The 20,775-nt window shown below is 38.7% G+C and overlaps 1 protein-coding gene across 2 annotated transcripts; it reads right to left on the reverse strand.

The window, feature by feature from the left end:
* Nucleotides 1-3,440: 3,440 nt before the first annotated feature.
* On the reverse strand, nucleotides 3,441-20,660 carry pnpla7a (patatin-like phospholipase domain containing 7a). Of its 2 annotated transcripts, XM_056730254.1 has the most exons (36): nucleotides 20,454-20,660; nucleotides 19,977-20,011; nucleotides 19,038-19,103; nucleotides 18,825-18,912; nucleotides 18,535-18,614; nucleotides 18,243-18,331; nucleotides 17,981-18,121; nucleotides 17,719-17,878; nucleotides 17,029-17,109; nucleotides 16,812-16,940; nucleotides 16,592-16,672; nucleotides 15,744-15,885; nucleotides 15,576-15,653; nucleotides 15,316-15,401; nucleotides 15,063-15,215; nucleotides 14,891-14,968; nucleotides 14,479-14,684; nucleotides 13,943-14,074; nucleotides 13,156-13,279; nucleotides 12,036-12,149; nucleotides 11,861-11,927; nucleotides 11,598-11,747; nucleotides 11,453-11,516; nucleotides 9,501-9,669; nucleotides 8,414-8,596; nucleotides 7,750-7,868; nucleotides 7,104-7,260; nucleotides 6,904-7,020; nucleotides 6,746-6,815; nucleotides 6,544-6,660; nucleotides 6,210-6,358; nucleotides 5,731-5,883; nucleotides 5,491-5,604; nucleotides 5,324-5,408; nucleotides 4,980-5,095; nucleotides 3,441-4,758 (listed from the first exon to the last, which is right to left on the reverse strand). In XM_056730254.1, exons 2-36 carry the CDS (start codon nucleotides 20,007-20,009, stop codon nucleotides 4,621-4,623), a joined length of 4,029 nt encoding a protein of 1,342 aa, XP_056586232.1. In that variant the 5' UTR covers nucleotides 20,010-20,011; nucleotides 20,454-20,660; the 3' UTR covers nucleotides 3,441-4,620. The 2 variants fall into 2 exon arrangements, with proteins under 2 accessions (XP_056586232.1, XP_056586233.1); XM_056730255.1 differs by lacking the exons at nucleotides 19,977-20,011; nucleotides 20,454-20,660 and adding an exon at nucleotides 19,635-19,723.
* Nucleotides 20,661-20,775: the final 115 nt, after the last annotated feature.

The raw sequence follows: 20,775 nt of genomic DNA on the forward strand, positions 1-20,775 counted from the left end.
ATCATTGTTGGTGGTCACCCTTTATGTTTGTCATGGTTATGTCACTTTGCACATATCTAACCAATAAAAACTTAAAAAGTTCTAGTCAATTATGACATGTATTTGATCATCTAAAAAGTTTAGTGCTTTTTTCTATTCCCTGAAAAGCTAAAAAATTGGACATCTGAGGTTTGGGAAGGACAGTGATGATATTGTGTGTTCTGCCTATGAGTTGTATTCGTCAGTGAGTCCAACCTAAATAAAGTCATCCCCCAAAAGTCATATTTGCTTTTGTCAATACAAATCTCGACCCCAACATAAGGTTAAGTAGGAACACACATTCTCATTCTCTATTTACTGTACAGTCCATGACCCGTATTTCTCCTCACAACCTCATTCTTTAGGCTACTGGTGCTTACATTCTCAAGGGAAAACAAGACAATTTATTAACAGGCTAGCTGAATATAAAGGCGCTGCTTCGTTGCAGCGAGAGCTCACGGTCAGCACCTCGTCTATCATTGTGACAGCAGCTAAACAAGAGAGTAAATAACTGTCCTTTATCTGCTCATAATCACCACACAGAGCTCTAATCCCCGACACAATTTACACCTGCTACGCGACGCCACCTAGAGGATGAGACCGGAAGCGACTCGAGGCGCATATCAGTTCTGCAGTGTCATTTACTGCGTTGTCATAATAATCAGCCGGGACAACCAACAGAAATTAATTAAATAATTGTTACCTGAAAGACAAACACACGTTTTTAGTCAAAAAAACACAGCGGGGGTTAAGTTATAGACTAACTCTGGGGTTATTAACCAGTTTTTTTTCCTGTAGCTAAATTGGTAGGGAGATAATTTTCAAAATATGGTCACAAACTTGTCCCTACAATTTAAAGGCATTTTAAACTTCAAAATGTAAAAATCCACCTTATTTAGCCATTAATACGCAACTCTAAGCCGTCTAATAATGATGATCGTTATTGTAGTCTTTATAGTTTTATACTTTTCTAAATTAATTTGAATTTCATTTGTACTTGAAAAAACACATGTCTACCTCCCTATGTTTAAGTCTTTTGTATCATGTAGAAACATTTCCTTAGCATTTATTTTTTTAATTAAGTTAACCAAATAAACACACATATAAGGCCTAATAAATGCATAAAAATGCAAATAAAAAGAATCATTTATTAACACAAATAATTGAAAAATATATCTGCCCTTTTAATTGTGTCAGTGGTGTTAAACTTATTGGTGAGACAAATTCTTATTTTGAAAGAATCAAAGGTCAACAAAGAAAACGCTCTGTTCAAGCACACACATGGTTAGTGTTCCTTTCTTTAATATAAATTAGAAATTTTATTTCAAATGTCAGTTTTTGGTGTGGTTCTTTAAAAGCGTCATTGGTGTTGCTTTGGTTTGTATCAGCAGGAAAAAACATGTTTATCGGTAAAATGTACAGATTTTTGTGTGCCTCATCATGATAGTTTTGAAGTGACTCGCATCACTTTGGAAAATTAGCCTTTCATGGGAACTTTGCCACTAGTGATATTGTCAGATAACTCTATGCAAATAAAAAGTTATGTAAAATAATTAAATAGGGAACAAGATTCAAGGCCAGTATTATTGGTAACAATATAGTAATTTTTTTACTTTTTGAAATAAGAAAGTCACTGTTTTTTGAGAATGACCCATGGCCTACAGCATTGCATTAGCACTGCAAAAGGATGTGGGCTCGTTATACAGGGGACAAACTTAAAAAATTATAAAAAGTATAACATGAATGCGCAGTAAGATGCTTTAGATAAAAGTAACTGTCAAATGCATACATATAAACGTAAACAGCCTACCCCATCAAGAACATACCTTTGACTAAAATGATCAACAATTGAAATAAATGGAGAAAAGTACCGCGCTTAATACAGTGCTCGCACTTTGCAAGCAGTGTAAAATGCAACGGTGAATACAAAGAACCTTTCTTTCTCGTTACTTACAGATTAGTATGCAGAAAAACTGCATAATTACCAAACTGTTATTCACAGTGCCATGGCACTGAACCTTCCCAGAGTTTTGACAGCTTAAAGATCACCTTTAATAGCTTCTCTTTCATACATCCAGACACATTCCTCACCTTTTGTCCAAACAATGTCACCCCTCGTAATCTTATTAGCACTTCTGCAAAATCACAATATCTGCTCAGTCAGTGTCTCGGGCAGCCTCCAGGATTTATAAGGGTACATCAGAAGAGCCCTGTTTGTAAGAAGGAAATGTCACATATTTGCATGAGGATCACTTAAATAAGCAGTTCTAATGGCTATTTCAGGGAGACATATAAGACACAACCAATTAACTTTGTGTCATATATCAAGGGAAACAAATTGATGAGAATGACTTAAAGCAGAAAAACTATTTAGTAACAAATGCACGAGATACCTTTGATAGTTTTCCATACTGTTTTGGTGTCATCGCCAGACACAGCATCCATTACATCCCATTTGTCCTAACCACACTTGAATTGCAGACCACGGGTGACAAAGAAACATGAAGGCTGTGAAGGCCTTAAAAACAGCCTTTTAAATAACACACTGATGTAGTATCATGCCAGAAGGTATTTGTCCATGACAACACTGAAGTGATGCAGAGAAGGTGCTTTCTTAAAGAACAGGCCTGGAGCAGAAACAGAACAGGCAGATACAAAATGAACGAATACGTCCCTTGTCCTGGACTTTGAGTTCAGAGGCCTTTGGATTTAATTCTATTTATTTGTGGAGCACTATCGACAGTGCATATTGTTCGAAAGCATCTGCAAAATGGCCTCAGCAGATCACTGAAGGCAGCAAACTAAGACTTAGACTAAGAAACTTAAGAGACATCTTAATGAAAATTAGATATTCTTTAGATGTTCGAAACATTTAATGGTGGTTTTACAAGGTTTCTGTCATGTAAACAAGCCAAAGACCTGCTGTAACATAAAAAAACTGTATAAAATATATGATCCGATATCTATAAACAAGCAAAACTCAACTGATATACCCTTCACCCAAATGCCCTTTAAAAAGTCTACATGCAAAACACATTGAATCTGTGGGTACGTGCAAGTGAAACATCACCCATACATTCATTCAATCATCAAACGTGATTGGTCCCTTTCTTCTCACTACACCGAACTCACTTTAAAAGTCTTTAGACATCAATTTGGTGTTCAGTAAATCTCACGTGTAGGGGCCTTCTGGGGCTGTTTGGCACCGAGCAGTGATCGAAGACGGTGAAGTCTCCATTAAGCAGAAAAAAAACTACGGCCTTAAAGATGAATTCCCTAATTCATCCTCATAATTATCGAGTTCACACGTTTCCTGGAGCGCAGCGTTCAGCGGGTAAGCGTGAGCCTCCCTGAATTATGCAACATCGACAAATAAACAGATTTCACATGCCTCCGAATACAACTCCAAACAAAAGCAAAAATACAGTTTAATAGAGATTAGTATTTTAATAAGATCGCAAAATGACACCAGGCTCTCCTGTCAGTGAAAAACAGTTGCATATTCTTGTTTGTTAACGTCCTTCTCATCCAGATTTTTGCTTTGGAACTGACCCGACTGTCAACTTAAATAAAGTGACCGTCACAACAACTGCTAGCTTTCATAGCATATGTTTTTCAAATTTATGCAAAGCTATTGGCCCAAAAATGATGATAGTTCCAAATAATCAAAAATGAATAAATCAGTCAATGTAAGTCAATTTAAGGCAATATAATAAAAATCACATTACTCATGTAGAATCTATGTGCTTAATACACTTGAAGGTTGATCAATACTGCCATAAAGATTAGATTGTTAATATAAACCAATTCTCTCATTTGGGTAGTATTGATGCAATCATAGATTAAAGGCACTATGGGTAACATAACAAAAAAAAGTAATCATAAGAGTCTTGCATTGATAGGCTTTGCTCATATGAGTTGTATTTGTGTGCTCACATGATGTTCGAGGTAAGAGTAGTTATTCATCAGGCACATTCGGTGTAATAAATTATGCTGGTTAGATTCTCTCTGCCAGCTGTCCATTGTGCACATAAGACGGTCTTGTCCGGGCGAGCATCTTCTGTGTGAAACAAACAAGCTATAGAACAGATCGACTTGTCAGGGTGTCACTGAGATGATTAAACTAAACAAAAACAACATCAGTCATCGGAGCTCATAAATAGAGAACTCTCTTAAGAGACTATATTTCATTCTTTTTCATTGTTCTTAGTCTCATTTCTTTGACAGTGGAAATATAAATCCCCCCTCCATTGATTAACTGCACCGGTAATTCAAGACTATGTGAAGTTGTGACTTTCCAAACCAAATGTTTTCCAGCAGAGATCACAGTCAGCGACTTCGCACGTAATACACTGGGTAAGTCTTGAGTTACAACCCCACGCCATGTTTGCTCAGCATGTTGGTCTTAAACAGTGTCGTTAATGTCAGACGTCTTCGGATATCTTTGCACGAAAGCATGGACAAAGCCATCGCAAAAATAAGTTGGAGGAGTTTCACTCCCCGACATCAGGACTTGGAATGTGAATTGAGGTATCAACCTTAAATCTTGAGTGTCAGTCAGTGTTTGTCAGTCAGTGTTTATACATTGACAAGGTTCAAGGGTCAAGATGGAGTGTTTTTTTGACCGTGTGCTTTTCTAATGTGGAGACTGGAGGTTTGATGGGTTTGGGGGGATACACGCCCCACATTCTCCACAGTGGACCTCATGCGCTGTTTATCAGACCTCTCGAACTCTTCGTCCTGGGAATAATGGATAAATAAGCCTTCAAACACCTTCACATATTAAAACTTTTTGAAAAAGGTTAGCAAATCATAAAAAGCACTTAAAATAAACAGAGCTCTTGTAAGGAATAGTTACCAAAAAACATGTCTGATTCCAACAGTCAGAAAAGGGTGAATACAAATAGATCTATGTAGATGTTGAACCTAAAAATGTATATCTGTATATTTTTGCCACTCACTGTGTCTGCGGTCAGCTCCTCTTCGGTGTGCTCACTATGATGCGTGTAGAGCTCCATGTCTGACAGAGCACTTTCTGCAATCTCCTCTTCATAGTCTGTGTGATAATCGGATTCATCTGCGACACAAAAAGAGGAGGGGGACATTTTGGACCCATTAGCCTAACAACATTCAAGTTTGTAAGCAAATCACACAACACTAAATGACAGCCAGCTAAGACGCAGCCAAAGAGAGATATGCAGGGAATTGAATCGCCAGCAGGAAACATGCCAAAAATCCTTAAAACAGACTGCCAACACCCTCTAAAAGGCTTGAGTGAATTTACAAGGCTTTCAAAATCATTTACCATCTACGACAGCTGGTTTGACTGGTTCGATTCGCGAGACAATCTCAGCCAGATCAGTGAAGGACGCATTTGGACAGGTCACCACCTGCAGGAACCACAATAAATCAAAGAGAACAACCGGTTCAACATGTTACATCTCTAAAATATTCGCCAGATCTCTGCCTCACGTTGTTCTGTGTTTTGTGGAATTCTTCCTGATGTCTATCCTTCAGCATCTTTTCTACCACTCCGCTTCTGGACCACACATCAAGCAATGTCTTCCCGTGCTGGTACCCCACTTCCTGTAACACATGTGCACATGTTGTGAAGCAAAACAAATACAGGGTCCACAAAAATTGCAAGTGTGAAAACAATGTGAAAACAAATTAAGCTATTTAGGATGCAGGAAGTAAACAGGGAAGACTCACGCTGATCTCATCAAACTTGCCGAACTCGAGCGTGCGATATCTGTCGATGGGAGGTCTGATATATTCACAGTAGTCGCTATTCTTAACAGATTCAAGCTGTCTCACTGAGCATACGTACGCCAGCCGTGCCTGGATCTCCGTCATGTTTAACACCTAAAATTGTTCATACATTTTCATAATCCCAAATCAACAACTATTAAAGAAAACTACACTTTACTTACATTAAAAACTTAAAAAATAAAAAAAGTAATTCATTTTTTATTATTACTTGATTTGATTCAATTTTTAATGTTAGTATTCTTTTATTTTTAGGTTTATTATATTTTAATTTTAGCATTTAATACATTTTATTTGGGGTTATGTAGTTGTTTTGATTTTCTGGGTTGCTAAGTGGCTAAAGTAAAAAAAGCCTGCCTTGAAACGTGTCTAAATTTTGGTCCATAAATATAACTTATAATCTTTCCTTAAAGCAAACTCACCTTGACTTTCTCAGCGATTGGGTTGAGTCGTTTCCATAGCAGCCACCAACCCGAGAGGGCGTCCCCGTAGTTGGTGAGGTTGGTTTCATCTTGACTACCCACGTCTATAGCAATCACGACCTTGGCACCCATAGATCGTGCCACATCCGCTGGAATGGATAATAAACATAATAAACCTCCCCCCAAAAAAAAAAAAAAAAATCACCCAATCCTTCAGATCTGTTAAACCAGCACACTTTCTGCAGTTTCAAAGCTTGCCTGTGTTGGCATATTGTAATTTTACTGTCCATTGAAGGGTTTTATAGACCAGAGTGGCTAATGACCTTCTACCCACCTGGCAGGTTATTAATGTAGCCTCCATCCATGAGCAGGTGTCCGTCTTTTGGATCACACAGCGGTGGCAGGTACCCAGAAAGAGACATGCTGGATCGCACATACCTCCACAGAGAGCCTGAAACCGACAGGAAATCTCAAGCATTCGTCTTTGTTAAGAAGGCTGGAAGTTCATAGACGCAGGTGCAACATGTGGCGTTTACCGTCAGTGTGCACTCTCATTGTGGAGGCGGTGATGTCCGTGGTAATGTTGAAATATGGGATCCAGAGATCCTTTAGAAAAGCCAAACATGTTTAAACCTCTAAATGTGCTGACTGCGGTCTCCCAGGAAACGCCTGAGCCGATGAGTCTGAATCTCACCTCTATCTGTTTGTCCTTGAAGACACCATTAATGCTGGAGTTGAATGAAGCTCCAGAGAACATAGAAGTGATGGGATATGTCAGGTCCAGAACTTTCTTAAACACTGATGTCATTTCCTGCATAAGAGGAAGGAGGAACAAGTAAGCATTGAAAAGAAAAATGTGTGTTTAAAGTGTGATAAATGACGGTGGTCTCTCACCATAGCCCACTGTCTAGCCCTGATTTTCATCCTGCTGTAACTGCGATCCTCTGCGTACAGAGCGCCCATCATAGAGCCGATAGAGGTACCACCCACCTGATCAATCGGGATTCCAGCTTCAGTCAACGCTCGGATGATGCCAACTTGGCAACAACCCCTGAAAGGAGATGAAATGAAAAAAGACAAGTAAGCAGGCTAATAAAACATTTACTGTGGTCGATCAGCTGGAAATGTGACCAAAAGACTGATGATGCCCAAACATGGCTTGATTAAGATCAGTCGTATTGGGAATAACAACTCAGTCTGTTCTATGCTAAAAAAAGCATAGTGTAGCTTTTCTTTAAAAAGAACTACTGAGCCTTTCTATCCTGGGGGAGGCAGGATATTTTTTACACAGTACAGTACACAGAATGAATCCCAGGTAACTGCACAGGGGAACCAAGGGAGAAAATAGCAACCAACCTTAAAAGACCTCCTGCAACCACAAAAGACAGAACAGACAAACAGAAGCCATCAGGAAAATAAAGTAGAGAGACTAAGTTCAAACAAAGACAGGAGGTGTAATAGACTTAAAAAAAAAAGTAATGACAGAATAGAGTTCCTTTCTTTTTTTTGAGATATTTGAAGTGGTATAAAAGGCGGTTACCTGGCTCCTCCGCCTCCCAGCACCAGGGCGATGGTGTTGCCCGTCAGAAAGCGGGCCAGGCGAGAGAAATCTGAGTGACGGTCTGCGTTTTTTTGGAACACACGCTGATACATCTCTATCTGGCAGGGAAACAAAAGCAACGGAGACTTAGTAATAGAGGTTACTGGTGTTGGCTAGCAGATTGAGGAGTCAGACAAAATTTCATTTCTTTAAATTTGTTTCTAAATCTGTATTGCGGAAGGAAAAAAAGACAAGCTGCAAACCAGCAGCTTCACACTGATGTAACCTCACACCAAACTCACACCATTGATCGAGCCTATTTTGGGTTTCAAGTGTCTTATATAAAAAGGGTTTGGTTTCTGTTACTTGGAATGCGTATTAAGAAAAAATTAAAAGAGAAAGAAGATGAAATCAAGACACAGCCAGTTTTAAACCTCCAGCATATGTACAGTTTTAAAGGGACTTGTGTGTTTAACAAAGAAATTTATAAACCAATTTTTCCTACTGTGGTGGTCAAGACTTGAAGGTGAGTAAATGAAGACAGAATGATCATTTTTGGTTGAACAACTGAAACATTTCTGCTATTCACTAAAGCAACAGTTTCTACTCTGAGCTTCATTTTCCATGACAAAATATTGAATGCTTTGATTCTGTGTGCGTGTACCAGTTTGGGCAGGCTCCTCTTGGAGAAAACCCTGCGGGGGCAGGACAGGTGAAGGTGTCTGGAGATCCAGCTCCGCATGTTCAGCCATTCAGCGGTTCCTTTGGGAGGAGGGCCGTCCTCGCGGTGCAACAGCACCAGCTGTTTCTGTGCCCTCACCGCGCTCCCCTCTAACATACGCTCCAGCTGAAAAACAGATGAAGAGAGGGAGACAGAGAGGGTCTGAATATATTTTATAAAAACTTGGCTACACTGTCTAAATGCATCAAAATAATGAAATTACTATTCTAAATGGAATGCACTTAATGCAGAACTAATCCATAAATATGGCACAAACACATAAATTTTTGATGGAGAGTCCTTTCATTCCTAATAATTATTGATCTAGTCTTTTGACAAGCTGGCGTGTGTTGAAGAGAGGACCCACGTCCTCTCTCTTATTTCTTTTCATGTGAATACAATTACCCATTTCAAGCTCACTTAGCACATCTGAGCCTTAATTCTCTTGTTCAAAGACCCGAGTCAGAACAGCGGTGCGCATTAAAGTCTCCAGAATAGATATGATCAATGAGGACATCGCTCTACCCCAGGACCTCTGATCCGACTTCAAACACCCGGGCTGGACCGCCGAACACACACAGCTATCAAAACCACACGTTAATCATTCATCTCCCACTCTCTAGGAAGGAAGCAGGTCCTCTTGTTAAACCAGAGTCTCGTAACATCCATTATTCCCATGCACTGCGTGTGGTCCTGTGGTGACCTACAGTTCAGAAGAAAATGCTCTTCTTGTTCGGTAAAGCTTGAAGACATGGAGCTGCTTGTTTAGCGCAACGTGCTACGGTTCAAATAACTTAATTTTATTTGGGTTCAAACTATAAAAGTGCCTGCCATCCTGAGCGAGTGATAAATTACAGACACTAAAGCCAATCTCGGTGGAGTCTGTCAGACTAAAGTGTTTTTTATATGAAAGATTCTTCGGTTTCCAGCAGCAGTCAGATATGTATAACATAGATCTGAATTTAGGTTTGATGAATTTAATTTATGTAATCCAGCACCTGTATTCACAGTAGATGGTGTTACATCATACCTCTCCCACAGCTGGGTCTTGTTCTCCCAGTCCCACGATGATGATGCAATCGGCCTGTCTGATACAGCGCTGAGTCCAGGGGGTGAGCGACGCATCTGTCTGATACAGGACGATGCGGTGGATGTCTTCCTGCTGACCCAGCCAACTTGACAATCTGTACTCATGCACACTGTGGAGGAGAAAGTGATTTTGGTCATTTAAAACCTGTGTGCCTGTTTTTCTGCTACAGAACACAAAAGATATTTTGAAAAATGTTGGTAACCAAAAGCCATTGGTCCCTATTCACTTCTAATGTATGAACAATAAACCTTATGCAAGTCAATGGAGACCAAACGTTTTCGGTTCCAACATTCTTCATAATGTCATCTTTTTTGTTCTACAAAGTCATTAAGGTTTGAAATGACAAGAGAGTGTGTGAATTATGACAGAATTTTCATTTTTGGTTGAACTATCCCTTTAAATCTGAAATCTACATCTACCCCTATATCGTGAACCATCTGAAACGGCAGGATACTTTATCTGTCAATGACATCACACTGAAACTTTCTCAAGAAATTGCTCACAGCAGCTAAAATTATCAAAAATGTATAATAAGCTTTTAAAAATAGATTTTTATCCCCTTGCTTAATAACTGATTTCTGTTTATTTGTAACCAATATGTTAAAAAAGACAAATATCGCCAAAAGTCTGATTCACTAACCGCAGGCTAGATTTTAAATTCAATTCACACATTGTTATTTTCTCTGGCATCTGTGACCATTTCAGATTCAATCTGGAGTGATGCTCTGGCTGATGAAAGTGTGTCAGGTCTTTGTCTATGTGGATCTTCTGCTGTTAAACTGTCATATAAACAGCTGATGGATGAGAGCCTGTCAAGAATCCTGACAGATATTGTCACTTCAGATGTCAGTGGACTAAATCTAAACAGAAGACACAAAATCTCAGCTTTCAGTAAAAACAGAGAATGTCAGGTAACTCTCATGACGGGTTCGAGGGACAGGACTCATGCGGCACTTTGGAGAAGCGTTCATTCGTTGGCTTTATGGTGATGTTCATTTACATATCATAAAACACCTTTCATCTCCCTCATCAAATGACTACTTCATTATGTAAAAAACTCAGTTATTTGTTGTTGTTTGTAGACAGTTAAAAGTCTATTTATTCATTAAGAAAATCCACATTTAATAACGGTGATGTAGCATGATCTAATAAATGGAGTAGGAACTAATATTTGATGCCATTATAACACATCCCTTCCCTAAAAACAAATAAAGTGCACACGATATGCTTTCTCAAATTACCGAGTGTAAAAAATAGTTGTTTCGTCCGATATATTTTACCGCAAATTACGCTATATCGCAAATTAAGAAAAACTGTAAAATTGTTCACATATTAAAAATAATCTTTTCCAATTGTCACTGTTAGAAAATTCTAGAAATGTTCGTAGCATAGGGAAGGGGGGACGAAGCTATGATGGGTGACTAGTCTACGTCTGGAACTTGGTCCGTGAGGACAGAATTAGTCATAAAAGACAAAAAAGATCAAACGTACACTTCCGAAGTTTTGGGCGACTCATTTTTAAGTATTTAACTATTATGTTAAAATGTTGTTTTGAGCTCATTGTTATGCACGTACCAATGCGTACGAGTAATAACACCGAAATGTATAAACGTGTGAAAATAGTTGATTTTTTGTGCACCATCGATGTTAAAACAAATTATGTGATTTTCGTACTCCTTATGTTAAACTTCATAAAGTACTACATTTCGTTACACTGTACTTGTATATGTGTAATGCCAATAAAGTTGAATCTAAAAAAATCTAAAGAAACATAAAAGCCAAACACAACTTTTTTTACATTGTGTAAAATAAATGCGAAGGTTTCCGATCCCTCTTTAAATAATAGAACCTTTCATTACAAGTTATCATTTAAGGACACTTTGATGACTTACCTGTCTAATGCTGCAGAGCCGAGGCGTTGTTTGATGATGTCACTTGTCAAGAGTAGAGTGGGTCCTACAACAGCAAAATATGAAATTCTTCAAATTTCAAAAAGATTTATATATTTTCCAATCTACAAGAGACAATGGTTCTCACCGATAGCAAGGAGTGCGTGCTGGAGCTCCAGGGTGAATGCAGTCAGAGGAACTTCTTCTGAGACTGGGAGGACAGTGATGGTGGACAGATTTGATGCTGGGTTCCCAGCATCCCATTTACTGCTGGGGGTGTGCAGAGCGAGGCTGCGTGCTGGACGGAAAACAGAACCAGATACTCCAGTTAATATTACAGTGTGTGTCATTGTCTGGAAATGTCTAGTTCAAATGGAATGCTTATGTACATTTATTTATACACACACACACCTGTTAAAGGACCGTTAACCTGCTGGAGGATCTTCTCTCCGAGCAGGTGAATAAGTCTTGTGACTACCTGAAAAGAGAAAGAAAAATAAGAGCTAGTGTTATAGGTAGTCTCAAAGGAATTCTCATCATTGTAATCTCTGGTCATAACATAAAGCATGCGGTGTATATGATGCACCTGTGGGAATTTTCTTTTGATGGAGCAGAGTGCTCCCTCAGGTAGTTTCGCCAGTTCTGAGTCCCGAACCGCATGAACAGTAGTCGCTCTGTTCTGATGGGTCAGCGCCTCCACCTTTATTCACACATATAGTTTATAAATGACTACACAATGCCATAACTGACTTACATTTCAGTCTTTACCGCACAATTGATGTTTAATGCCTACAGAAGATATACAATATTGGTCAAATTAACCTTTTTATGATGCTTTTACTTTGTAGTCCCTGGTCTTCATTCACTTGCATTAAATGAAAAAATACACCTTTTGTGACCCACAAAAGCATAAAAGTCATACCCATGGCACATAATAGTGAAACAATGGCGAATAAATCCTAACAGAATTTTCACTGTATTAAAACATCCAAAATAATTTCTTTCAAAACATCCACAAACGCATAAATTAAACGACACATAACAGACAAGTTCATTTCCAATGATTCTCTTAGGTCAAAAAACACAAATGAAGAGAATCTGTGAAGTACACAGCGACTACATCTGGATTCTCAGAGAACTTTATATTGTCATCAATGGCTCTATGGAAAAAGCATCACATCTGTTTTCCTGTGCAGGTAACCATGGTATCGGCATGGCCAGGTACACTAAGCGCCATATGCATCATCGAGGCTCAAAAGACATCAGCCAAACACAATGAAAAATTATATGATGAGATGGAAGGATCTCACGGGAGATACGGAGTTACCAAAATTAGCAATTCTGGATTCTTTATTGTACACCTGATTAGGTGACATGTGATAGTTGAAGTGTAAATCAATGCCACAAAAGTATAATGGTAGATACTACTACATATAAAGAGCATGTTTACTACATAATTATATAATGCAGAATAAAACTGGATGCCCAGAAAAAGACCTGAATCATTCGATGCTGAACAACTTTAAATCATGGAAAACAATGAGTTTATGAGTAGATTGTTTTGGAGGACTAAAAAACAATGCAGAATTTATAGTAACAGTATATGGCTTATAGGATTTAAACATGACTTTTGCTGTAACTAAATTGATATATCTTTCCCATAATATTAATATTCTTGGAAATGTTGTGGGTTTGCAAAATCTCACCACTCCAATGAGATCTCCTCTGCCATATTCTCCAGTCAGCTCTTTTTTCCCATCCTCCTTCATGATGACAGAACGCAGACGGCCACTGAGCACTATGAAAGTACTGTCCGATTTATCACCCTGCCTGAAAGAAAGCAAAAAAAAGAAAGAGAGAAAGACTAGATGGCATCATTTATCACAAAAGATTTATGAAATCCTAGAAAACTTATCTGTCTCACCCAGAGGCCTGAAGAGAAGAAATCATCAAGTTTATTAGATTGTATACCGACCAAAGGAATCATGGGAGGAAAGGTTTTTAACAAAAGAGTTAATCTGGGGGCCGCTTTTGGCCAAGCTGGATAGAGGACATTTAATTGGTAAGGTACTGTATTTTCATTTAAAACGGAAAGGGTAGAGAAAAGAAAGGGTAAAAGAAGGAAATGGTCATTTTTTCCCCACATTTTACAACACGGCAAACTCATCATAACTATGAAATATCACAAATGTAACTGCATTGCTAACATAGTAACTAACAAAATCCAAAACAAATCAAGTGTCTTATATTTTAAGTATTACAAGAATTTCCAAAATTATCAAAAATGTACTCTAGGTTCTTTATCAACCAGCTTTTTCCTTCTCATCCAGAAATGCATTTTAAACAGTATTGAAGCAAATTCAATCTATAGCGAGCACTTAATGACTGTTTTTCACAAATATCAAACATTTAAGCATATGCCTTTAGATCAAAAGATTTTTATTTAGAATGAGCACTATCTATATGTGAAATTGAAAAGAAAATGAATTGGACCTGTAAACAGCTCTGCCCGCCTCAACAGCCATCCAGTCAAGGGCAAAGTCAATCTGTCTGACGAACGGTGACATCCTTCTGACGACGGAATGAGCTACATTCAGCACTACTGTGGGTTCTGCTCTCATGATCCTGACATAACACACACACATGCATGCACACAACCAAATCAATGTGTTTTGCAAAAAACTAATCAGAATATATCTGAATTTATCTGATAATCTTTTCTAATACGAATTACTTAACCGAACGTAATATTTAACATTTAATATTATTCAATATCTTTTAATTTATTATAATCAATTATTTATTAAATATTTTTCATAATTAAGAACTTTAAATAACTTTTAATTTACATCATTGTCATTACTTCATTTAAATGTAATATTTAATAAAACATTAAATAAAATATTTTTTATTTAGTTTGTTTAATATATACATACACATAACACCAGACATATTCTCTTAGTGCAGATTTGGCTCATATTTGGTTGAATAGCAAAAAAAACTATGCAGTGTTTGTAAGTGTGACCTACTCGTAGAAATGCGTTTTGGAGATGGAAAGGAAGCTGCAGTCCCGATGTGCTCGTACAGTAAAAATCAAGGGCTCCCCCGTCAGCACGGCCAGCTGACCAACAAGTTCTCCCGGGTGAGCCACAAACAGACACGTCTCCTCCTCTCTATCGATCATGCGTTGGTACACATGCAGCGTGCCCACGATGACAAACTGCACACTCACTTCCTGAAGGACAAAGACATTCAAGAGAGTCATTTGGTCAAGATCTTAGAATTGATAAACAATAGGTTAAGTGACCATGGGAGATAGAAGTACAATAAAATAAAACAACTTGTAAGTAATTACACTTACACCCGGAGGGCAGCAGAAAGCTCATCAAACTAGGTTTGGATTCAAAGCTGTTTCACAAGCAATTATTTGAGATGTCTAACCTGATCGCCTTGTCGAGCTACCACAGATCCAGCCTTCACCTGATGCAGTGTCACCCTGCCCTCCAGCAAACTGGGGTCCTAACACACACAATGAAAAGTACTCGACCACACCAAACATGAATGAAATGATACGTTAAAATTGATATATTTCTCAACAACTGTGTATTTTTACCCGCAGGTGAATAATCCCAAGCAGGTCTTTCTTGGCAGCCTGAAATATGGCTCCTACTTTACAGGGCGGCACGCCGGAGTGTGGCGCACTGTCTGTGTAATGAATCACGGAGGACGGAGCGTCCTGCATGGTGACGCTCTTCTTCAGAATGGACTAGAGAAAGAAGAAAAATATTGTAATGTGATGTTTTCATATCTAAAGATATTTCGAGGCATCCGGTAAGTAATGAGATGAGAGGGAGGGTAATGAAGACCTTGTAAACAACAGGACTGGATGGGGGATCGTCTATGGTAACGCGGGCACGTTCATAGGCCATGTTCAGATCGTTTCCTTGCACCCCTGCACACACATATCACAATGTAAGGTTCCTACATCTACCAACCAATGAGGTTTGAGGATTTGAAATCTGAAAATGGGAAGGCTTGGCCTACATTCCAAAACTTAATTCTGCAATCCCCTTGCAGTTCTCTGTACAGGTGAAATGCATAGATGACAAATTATAGTGAGCATTACCCGTCCCGTCTGCAGGCATTGATACAGAGCGAGACCTCCGCACAACTGTGTTTTCATATGAACCGGCTTGCCCTCCATCTGACAAAGACAAAATTACAAGTTCCAAAGCGCAATACACATCAGTGTTTGTTTGGAATTGTAGCGACGTTAAATGCTGTGTGTATTTACCTGAATCAGTAAATTGGTCTCCAGAGCTCTGCAGATGTTCCTCGTCTGCTGCTGTCTGAGAGTGGGGTTTGCGTGGGACTCTGCTGGGACTTCCCTCCACCAGCACACTGTTGACTGCAAACAGAGGCACTGCTTGTCTCTCCTACACAAGCACAAACGCATATACACATCTTAAGACACTTCCAAGCATCTGGTGCACAAAAGGATTTAACACAGATTTGACGTCTTGGTCCCAAGATACTTCTGATTTGTTTAAATCACAGACACCACCTCGTAACTTAGGGATCGTCCTCCTTTTTGTCGCTCACTGAAGAAAGAGCAAAGTTTGCTCATATTAAAAAAAAAAAACTCAGCTAAAGAAGTCAAAAGTGATATATTTGACTAAACTGCTCCTGCATTCTGCTGACGTGACTTTGCGCGTTGACAGGACTCAATTTTATTTACAGTTGAGGAGAAAAGTGAAATACACAGCACAAACTAAAAGGCGCTCAACGAAAAAACGACTCCCTCAGCCTGCCTATGGTCTTGAGATGAAGGGTGATGTGATGAGTTACGCATGTGCAGAGTTGTGCTGTGCAGTGGACGCTGATGGGAGATTTTCGCCCCAGAGGGTGTTAAAGTCGGTGTCCTTTAAATGAGAGTGGAGGTCTTATGATCCATGTTATTTAATCTGGAGTTTTACGGCTCAAGTGCAGGAGTGATTATGCCGATCGTGGTTAACGCAGCATGAAATAACGTTGGGAGTGTGTGTATGTGTGTGTGAGAAAGCCCACTTATCTTAGAAGTGATAAAGTGTGTGTAAGATCTTAAACGTAATAATGCTGAGATGTATGTGTGTACTCTCGAACCTGATTGAAAAGCTCAGTTGTCAGTCCCAGGTAGTTGTGAAGGGCCAAGAAAGTCACTCGCTGAAGACGAACCATGATTATCTGAATAGTCAGAAAAAGACAAAGATCAGCCACAAATGAACTCCTGAAAATTACTTTCTTCTGGAATTTCGAATTTCTTCTTAATATCGGTTTGCAATTTCAACGAAGTTTACATTTGACACAGTCAGCCCATGCGTACCTGGATGACTCTCACGAGTGTCTCTGGGTATTTCTCAAACACAGACTGGAAAGCTGAGGCAGGTAGACGTAATATGGTAGATCTGACCGCTGCACGAGCAGCCACGGTCTTATATGGAGCGGGATAACCCTGGAGGACGAGAGAGAGAGACAGGAATGAAGAATTCAACTCTACACACCAGATAGGGAGAAGAAATCAAGAAGGCAGAAGAACACACCGTTATGATATCCAGAATGCTGAGTAGACTGTGAACACTGTCCCCGGGCAACACGTCCTTCACCACAGGATCTGTGCTATCCTAAAATACACACACACATGGTAAATAACACTTAAGAAGGGCATTACATTTAATTTGTAAATGTGTTATTTAGCTGACACTCTTTATCCAAGGTGACGTCTGGTACATTTATTAGTGATATAATAACCCTGAAGCAACCAGTTGAATGCTTGTGGGATTCGAACCTATGACATCTGATTGACGGACAAGATCTTAAATGGAAGTGTTCAAATAGGAATAGTTCTCAGTGAAAATTCTGTAATTTGGTCATTACTCACTCTCTAGTTGTTCCAAACCTGTATAAATGTCTTTCTTTGGATGAACACAAAGATATTTGAAAAAATGTATTACAATTATTGTTCTTACTGTGGTAGTCAATGATGTCTCAGAAATGTCATTTGCTAACATTCTTCCAAATACCTTTCTTTGTGTTTAACAGATAGGCTTGCCCAGAAGAAATAGTCACATACAGATTTTGTATGATATGAGAGTGAATAAATGATGACAGAATTTTATTTTTGGGTAACAATCGCTTCAAGTGTAAGGTGTGAGAAGTGTGAATCTACATGCTGGCAAATCCTATTCTGCTAAATTAATCTAAAAAAGGAGATTCCTTTTGCTATTCCTTACAGTCTCATGGATGCAAAGCTCCAGCCTTCCATCCTGAACCACATAAATGCTGTCATCATCGTCTCCCGGCTTAAACAACCCTTCCCCTTCCTGCAGCTCCACAAACACCATGTGCCGACAGAGCTCCAGGAACAAGGGCTTTTCGAAATGACCGAGTACCCTGAAATGCAAACACACATTTGCAGTATAACTTGGTTTAATTCAACAGACATTGGTTTAAAAAAAAAGATCTTACTAATGTGTCTGCATTCTGAGCATTTACCTGACATTCTTTAGCATGTAGAGCACCTCAGAGGGCAGGTTTGAGTTCTGCACATCAAACTCAGTCAGATCCGCCTCCAGGAGGGAGGGAGGCGGCTCTTTGGGCTGTAAAGTGGGCGGCTCTTTCCTGATCCGCAGAATCCTTAATGACATAACAGAAGGATCAAACAAGAAAGTTTTTGCTGGATAACATGCATTTTCATTTACGACTCGTTTCTAGAAATATACAATTTTTACGTGTAATTTAAACCAAAAGAACAAACCTGCGAGCTATAGTAAGAACTTTAGGCCTCTTTCGCGTGCGTTGTTTAGAAACCGAAGTAGAGGATGGCGTAGAGGACAAGGTCTGGACCTAATGTGAACAGACACATCAAGTGGTGAAAGGAAAAGTGCATGATGGTCTGTTTTGTAGACTTTATGCTGCCCTCTAGTGTAGGAAAGTAAAAGTTCCAGCTGATGATATACATTTTATCATATGAGCGTTAATCCCCAGTTAAAAAACAGCTTACAAATCCTACCAGGCAACCATATTAGTTTCAGCCAAGTGTGACTCACCTTTCTCATAATTTTCCTGCCATAGAAGAGAACTTTATCTCTCTTCCTAAAGCGATAGCGAGGGACACCAGCCTGTTGACCTTAAAACACACACAAACTCCTTTATATCGCCAAACAAACATAAACAAATTAATAAACAGCACATTTCACTTTGCCTGTCAACATCTTCACTGACCCCAAACAATTGTGTTTCTTTTAACATTTAGTTTTTTCATTTGTTGTGGAGTTTTATTCAATGTGCCAAAATGTCTTTATTCATATTTTTAAATTGGCAAAGAAGTGAAACTTACTAGCCAGTTTGTATCTGCGATAGAGGAGAAGCACAGAGATTCCAATAAAAAAAACAGCCACCACGGCTCCGATCAATACACCCGTCAGCTGTAAGACACAAACATGAACAAAATATTAAAGATCTGTATGAAAAATACAACAGTGTACTTCTACTTTTGATATGATTTGATATTGAAAAGAGCTTTAAAAAGAAATTCAAGGAACACATGTACCATAGTGGTCTGCATCCTCTCCTCCACAAACTGTTTCAGCCGAGAACGAATTTCTCCCCCAATGACCTGAGGAAATACACATCAATATCCATTCAGCTGTGCTACACACCGTTGCACACATAGACATGCACACATTCTATGAAACTCACTATCAAACTGATTTTTTGTTAATGTTTTAGGAAACCAACTCTGGATATAAAAACTCTATATTTCCATTTTAAATCCTTTCATCGGGTCTATTATATTGCACCAGTTTGCCACAGTTCTCAAGACCGCATTCAGAATACACATAAAATGCCTAAATAAATGTCGGTTTTCTTTGAAATCGTCAGGTTTATTATCATTTTTAATCCTAGACTAATTGTTGGACTAAAACTAGATTAAAAGACCCAGTGCTTGTTCCGGCAATTTCCTTCCTGTCTTGCACAAAACACTGACATTCTGAAGATCAAGTGCAAACACACCCAGTACTACGGCTGCTCGATTATGACAAAAATCTTTATCACAATTACTTTGGTCAATGTTGAGATCACGTCATTTAACATGATAACTCGCTGGCTTTTGAAACAACATAGTAAGAATAAAGAACCCCTTTACCTGCATTATTTTGTTTTTGTGATTGTTGAAGGGCAAAATTGAAGATTATGATTAATTTTCGATTAATTGCACAGCCCTACCCAGTACAAGCTGATAAGAGGTCACATGCAGAGATGTGAGATGGAAATTAAGATCTGACGCTGCAAGAAACGTGTTAGGAAAACTTTAGTGACAACACTGTTACAATTACAAAACTAAGGGTGTATTTAACTAAACTGGGTCTCTTACAACTGGACTGAATTGTTAATAATTGTTAAAAGGAAGTGGACAGAACACAGAGGACCCACTTGAAAATAATATTTATAACAGTGCTTTCACAAACCTCTAGGAGGAAATACTTACAGGATACGTGCACTGGTTCTCATTTTCCCCCATTCCTTAAAAACACAGTCACTTAATTATTAAGACAGTATTTCGTTTGTATACATACAAACTGTTTCAATAGCCTGACATGTAAAGATGCAGCATTTCATCTAAACTGCAACTTTTCTCTGTATTGTGTTAAATTTGACTTAACATACATTTGCAAACCAACGTATAATGTAATGGAAGCTTCGAATGTAAAACTGTCACTGAAATGTGTCAGATATAAGTAACGTTATCGCGCTAATGTTATCAGCTGCGGTTATTATTAAAGGCGTCAACAATCATGTCAAAAACAGTTAAATGACTATTCAGTATAACTGTTACATCAAATGCACAATACAACACATTCAACATGTATATTTAATAAAGAAAGCATAAAAAATAAACGTTGAACTAGTAGGTTTATATAAATGACAGATGAATATGCTAATTAGCTAACAAACTAGCACTTACTGTTGTTGTATGACAGCGAAATAGAGGAGCGCGCAGAAATGATCCAGTCAAAATGAGTTTATGTATCATACAACTTTTTGCTGACCTTTATCTTTTAAGTTTTTATACAAATATGACTACATCGTAAACTTTGGCAGCTCCGAATTCGCCCCATTAAGTCAAATCTCTGCTGTTACTTTGATAGTCCTTCGCGTGGTTGTATTCAGCGTTGCGATTGGCTAACCGCAGCCTCTAATGGCCAATCAGTATGGCCGTTGTTGGATACTGCTTGAGGCTTGTTGACAGTCAACAGGTGGCGTTAAAATGCAATTTCATGGTGATA

This window comes from Triplophysa dalaica, chromosome 19 (assembly GCF_015846415.1).
Source record: "Triplophysa dalaica isolate WHDGS20190420 chromosome 19, ASM1584641v1, whole genome shotgun sequence".
Classification (NCBI taxonomy): Eukaryota; Metazoa; Chordata; class Actinopteri; order Cypriniformes; family Nemacheilidae; genus Triplophysa; species Triplophysa dalaica.

What these genes read in the sequence shown, in the direction of transcription:
- pnpla7a (XM_056730254.1), bottom strand. Translation starts at nt 20,009, where the DNA reads ATGGGGGAAAATGAGAACCAGTGCACGTATCCT. An exon ending in GCAGGAAAATTATGAGAAAG is followed by an intron (nt 18,332 to 18,534) that starts GTGAGTCACACT and finishes TGTTCACATTAG; the next exon opens with GTCCAGACCTTGTCCTCTAC. An exon ending in CTACATTAATAACCTGCCAG is followed by an intron (nt 6,359 to 6,543) that starts GTGGGTAGAAGG and finishes TATCCATTCCAG; the next exon opens with CGGATGTGGCACGATCTATG.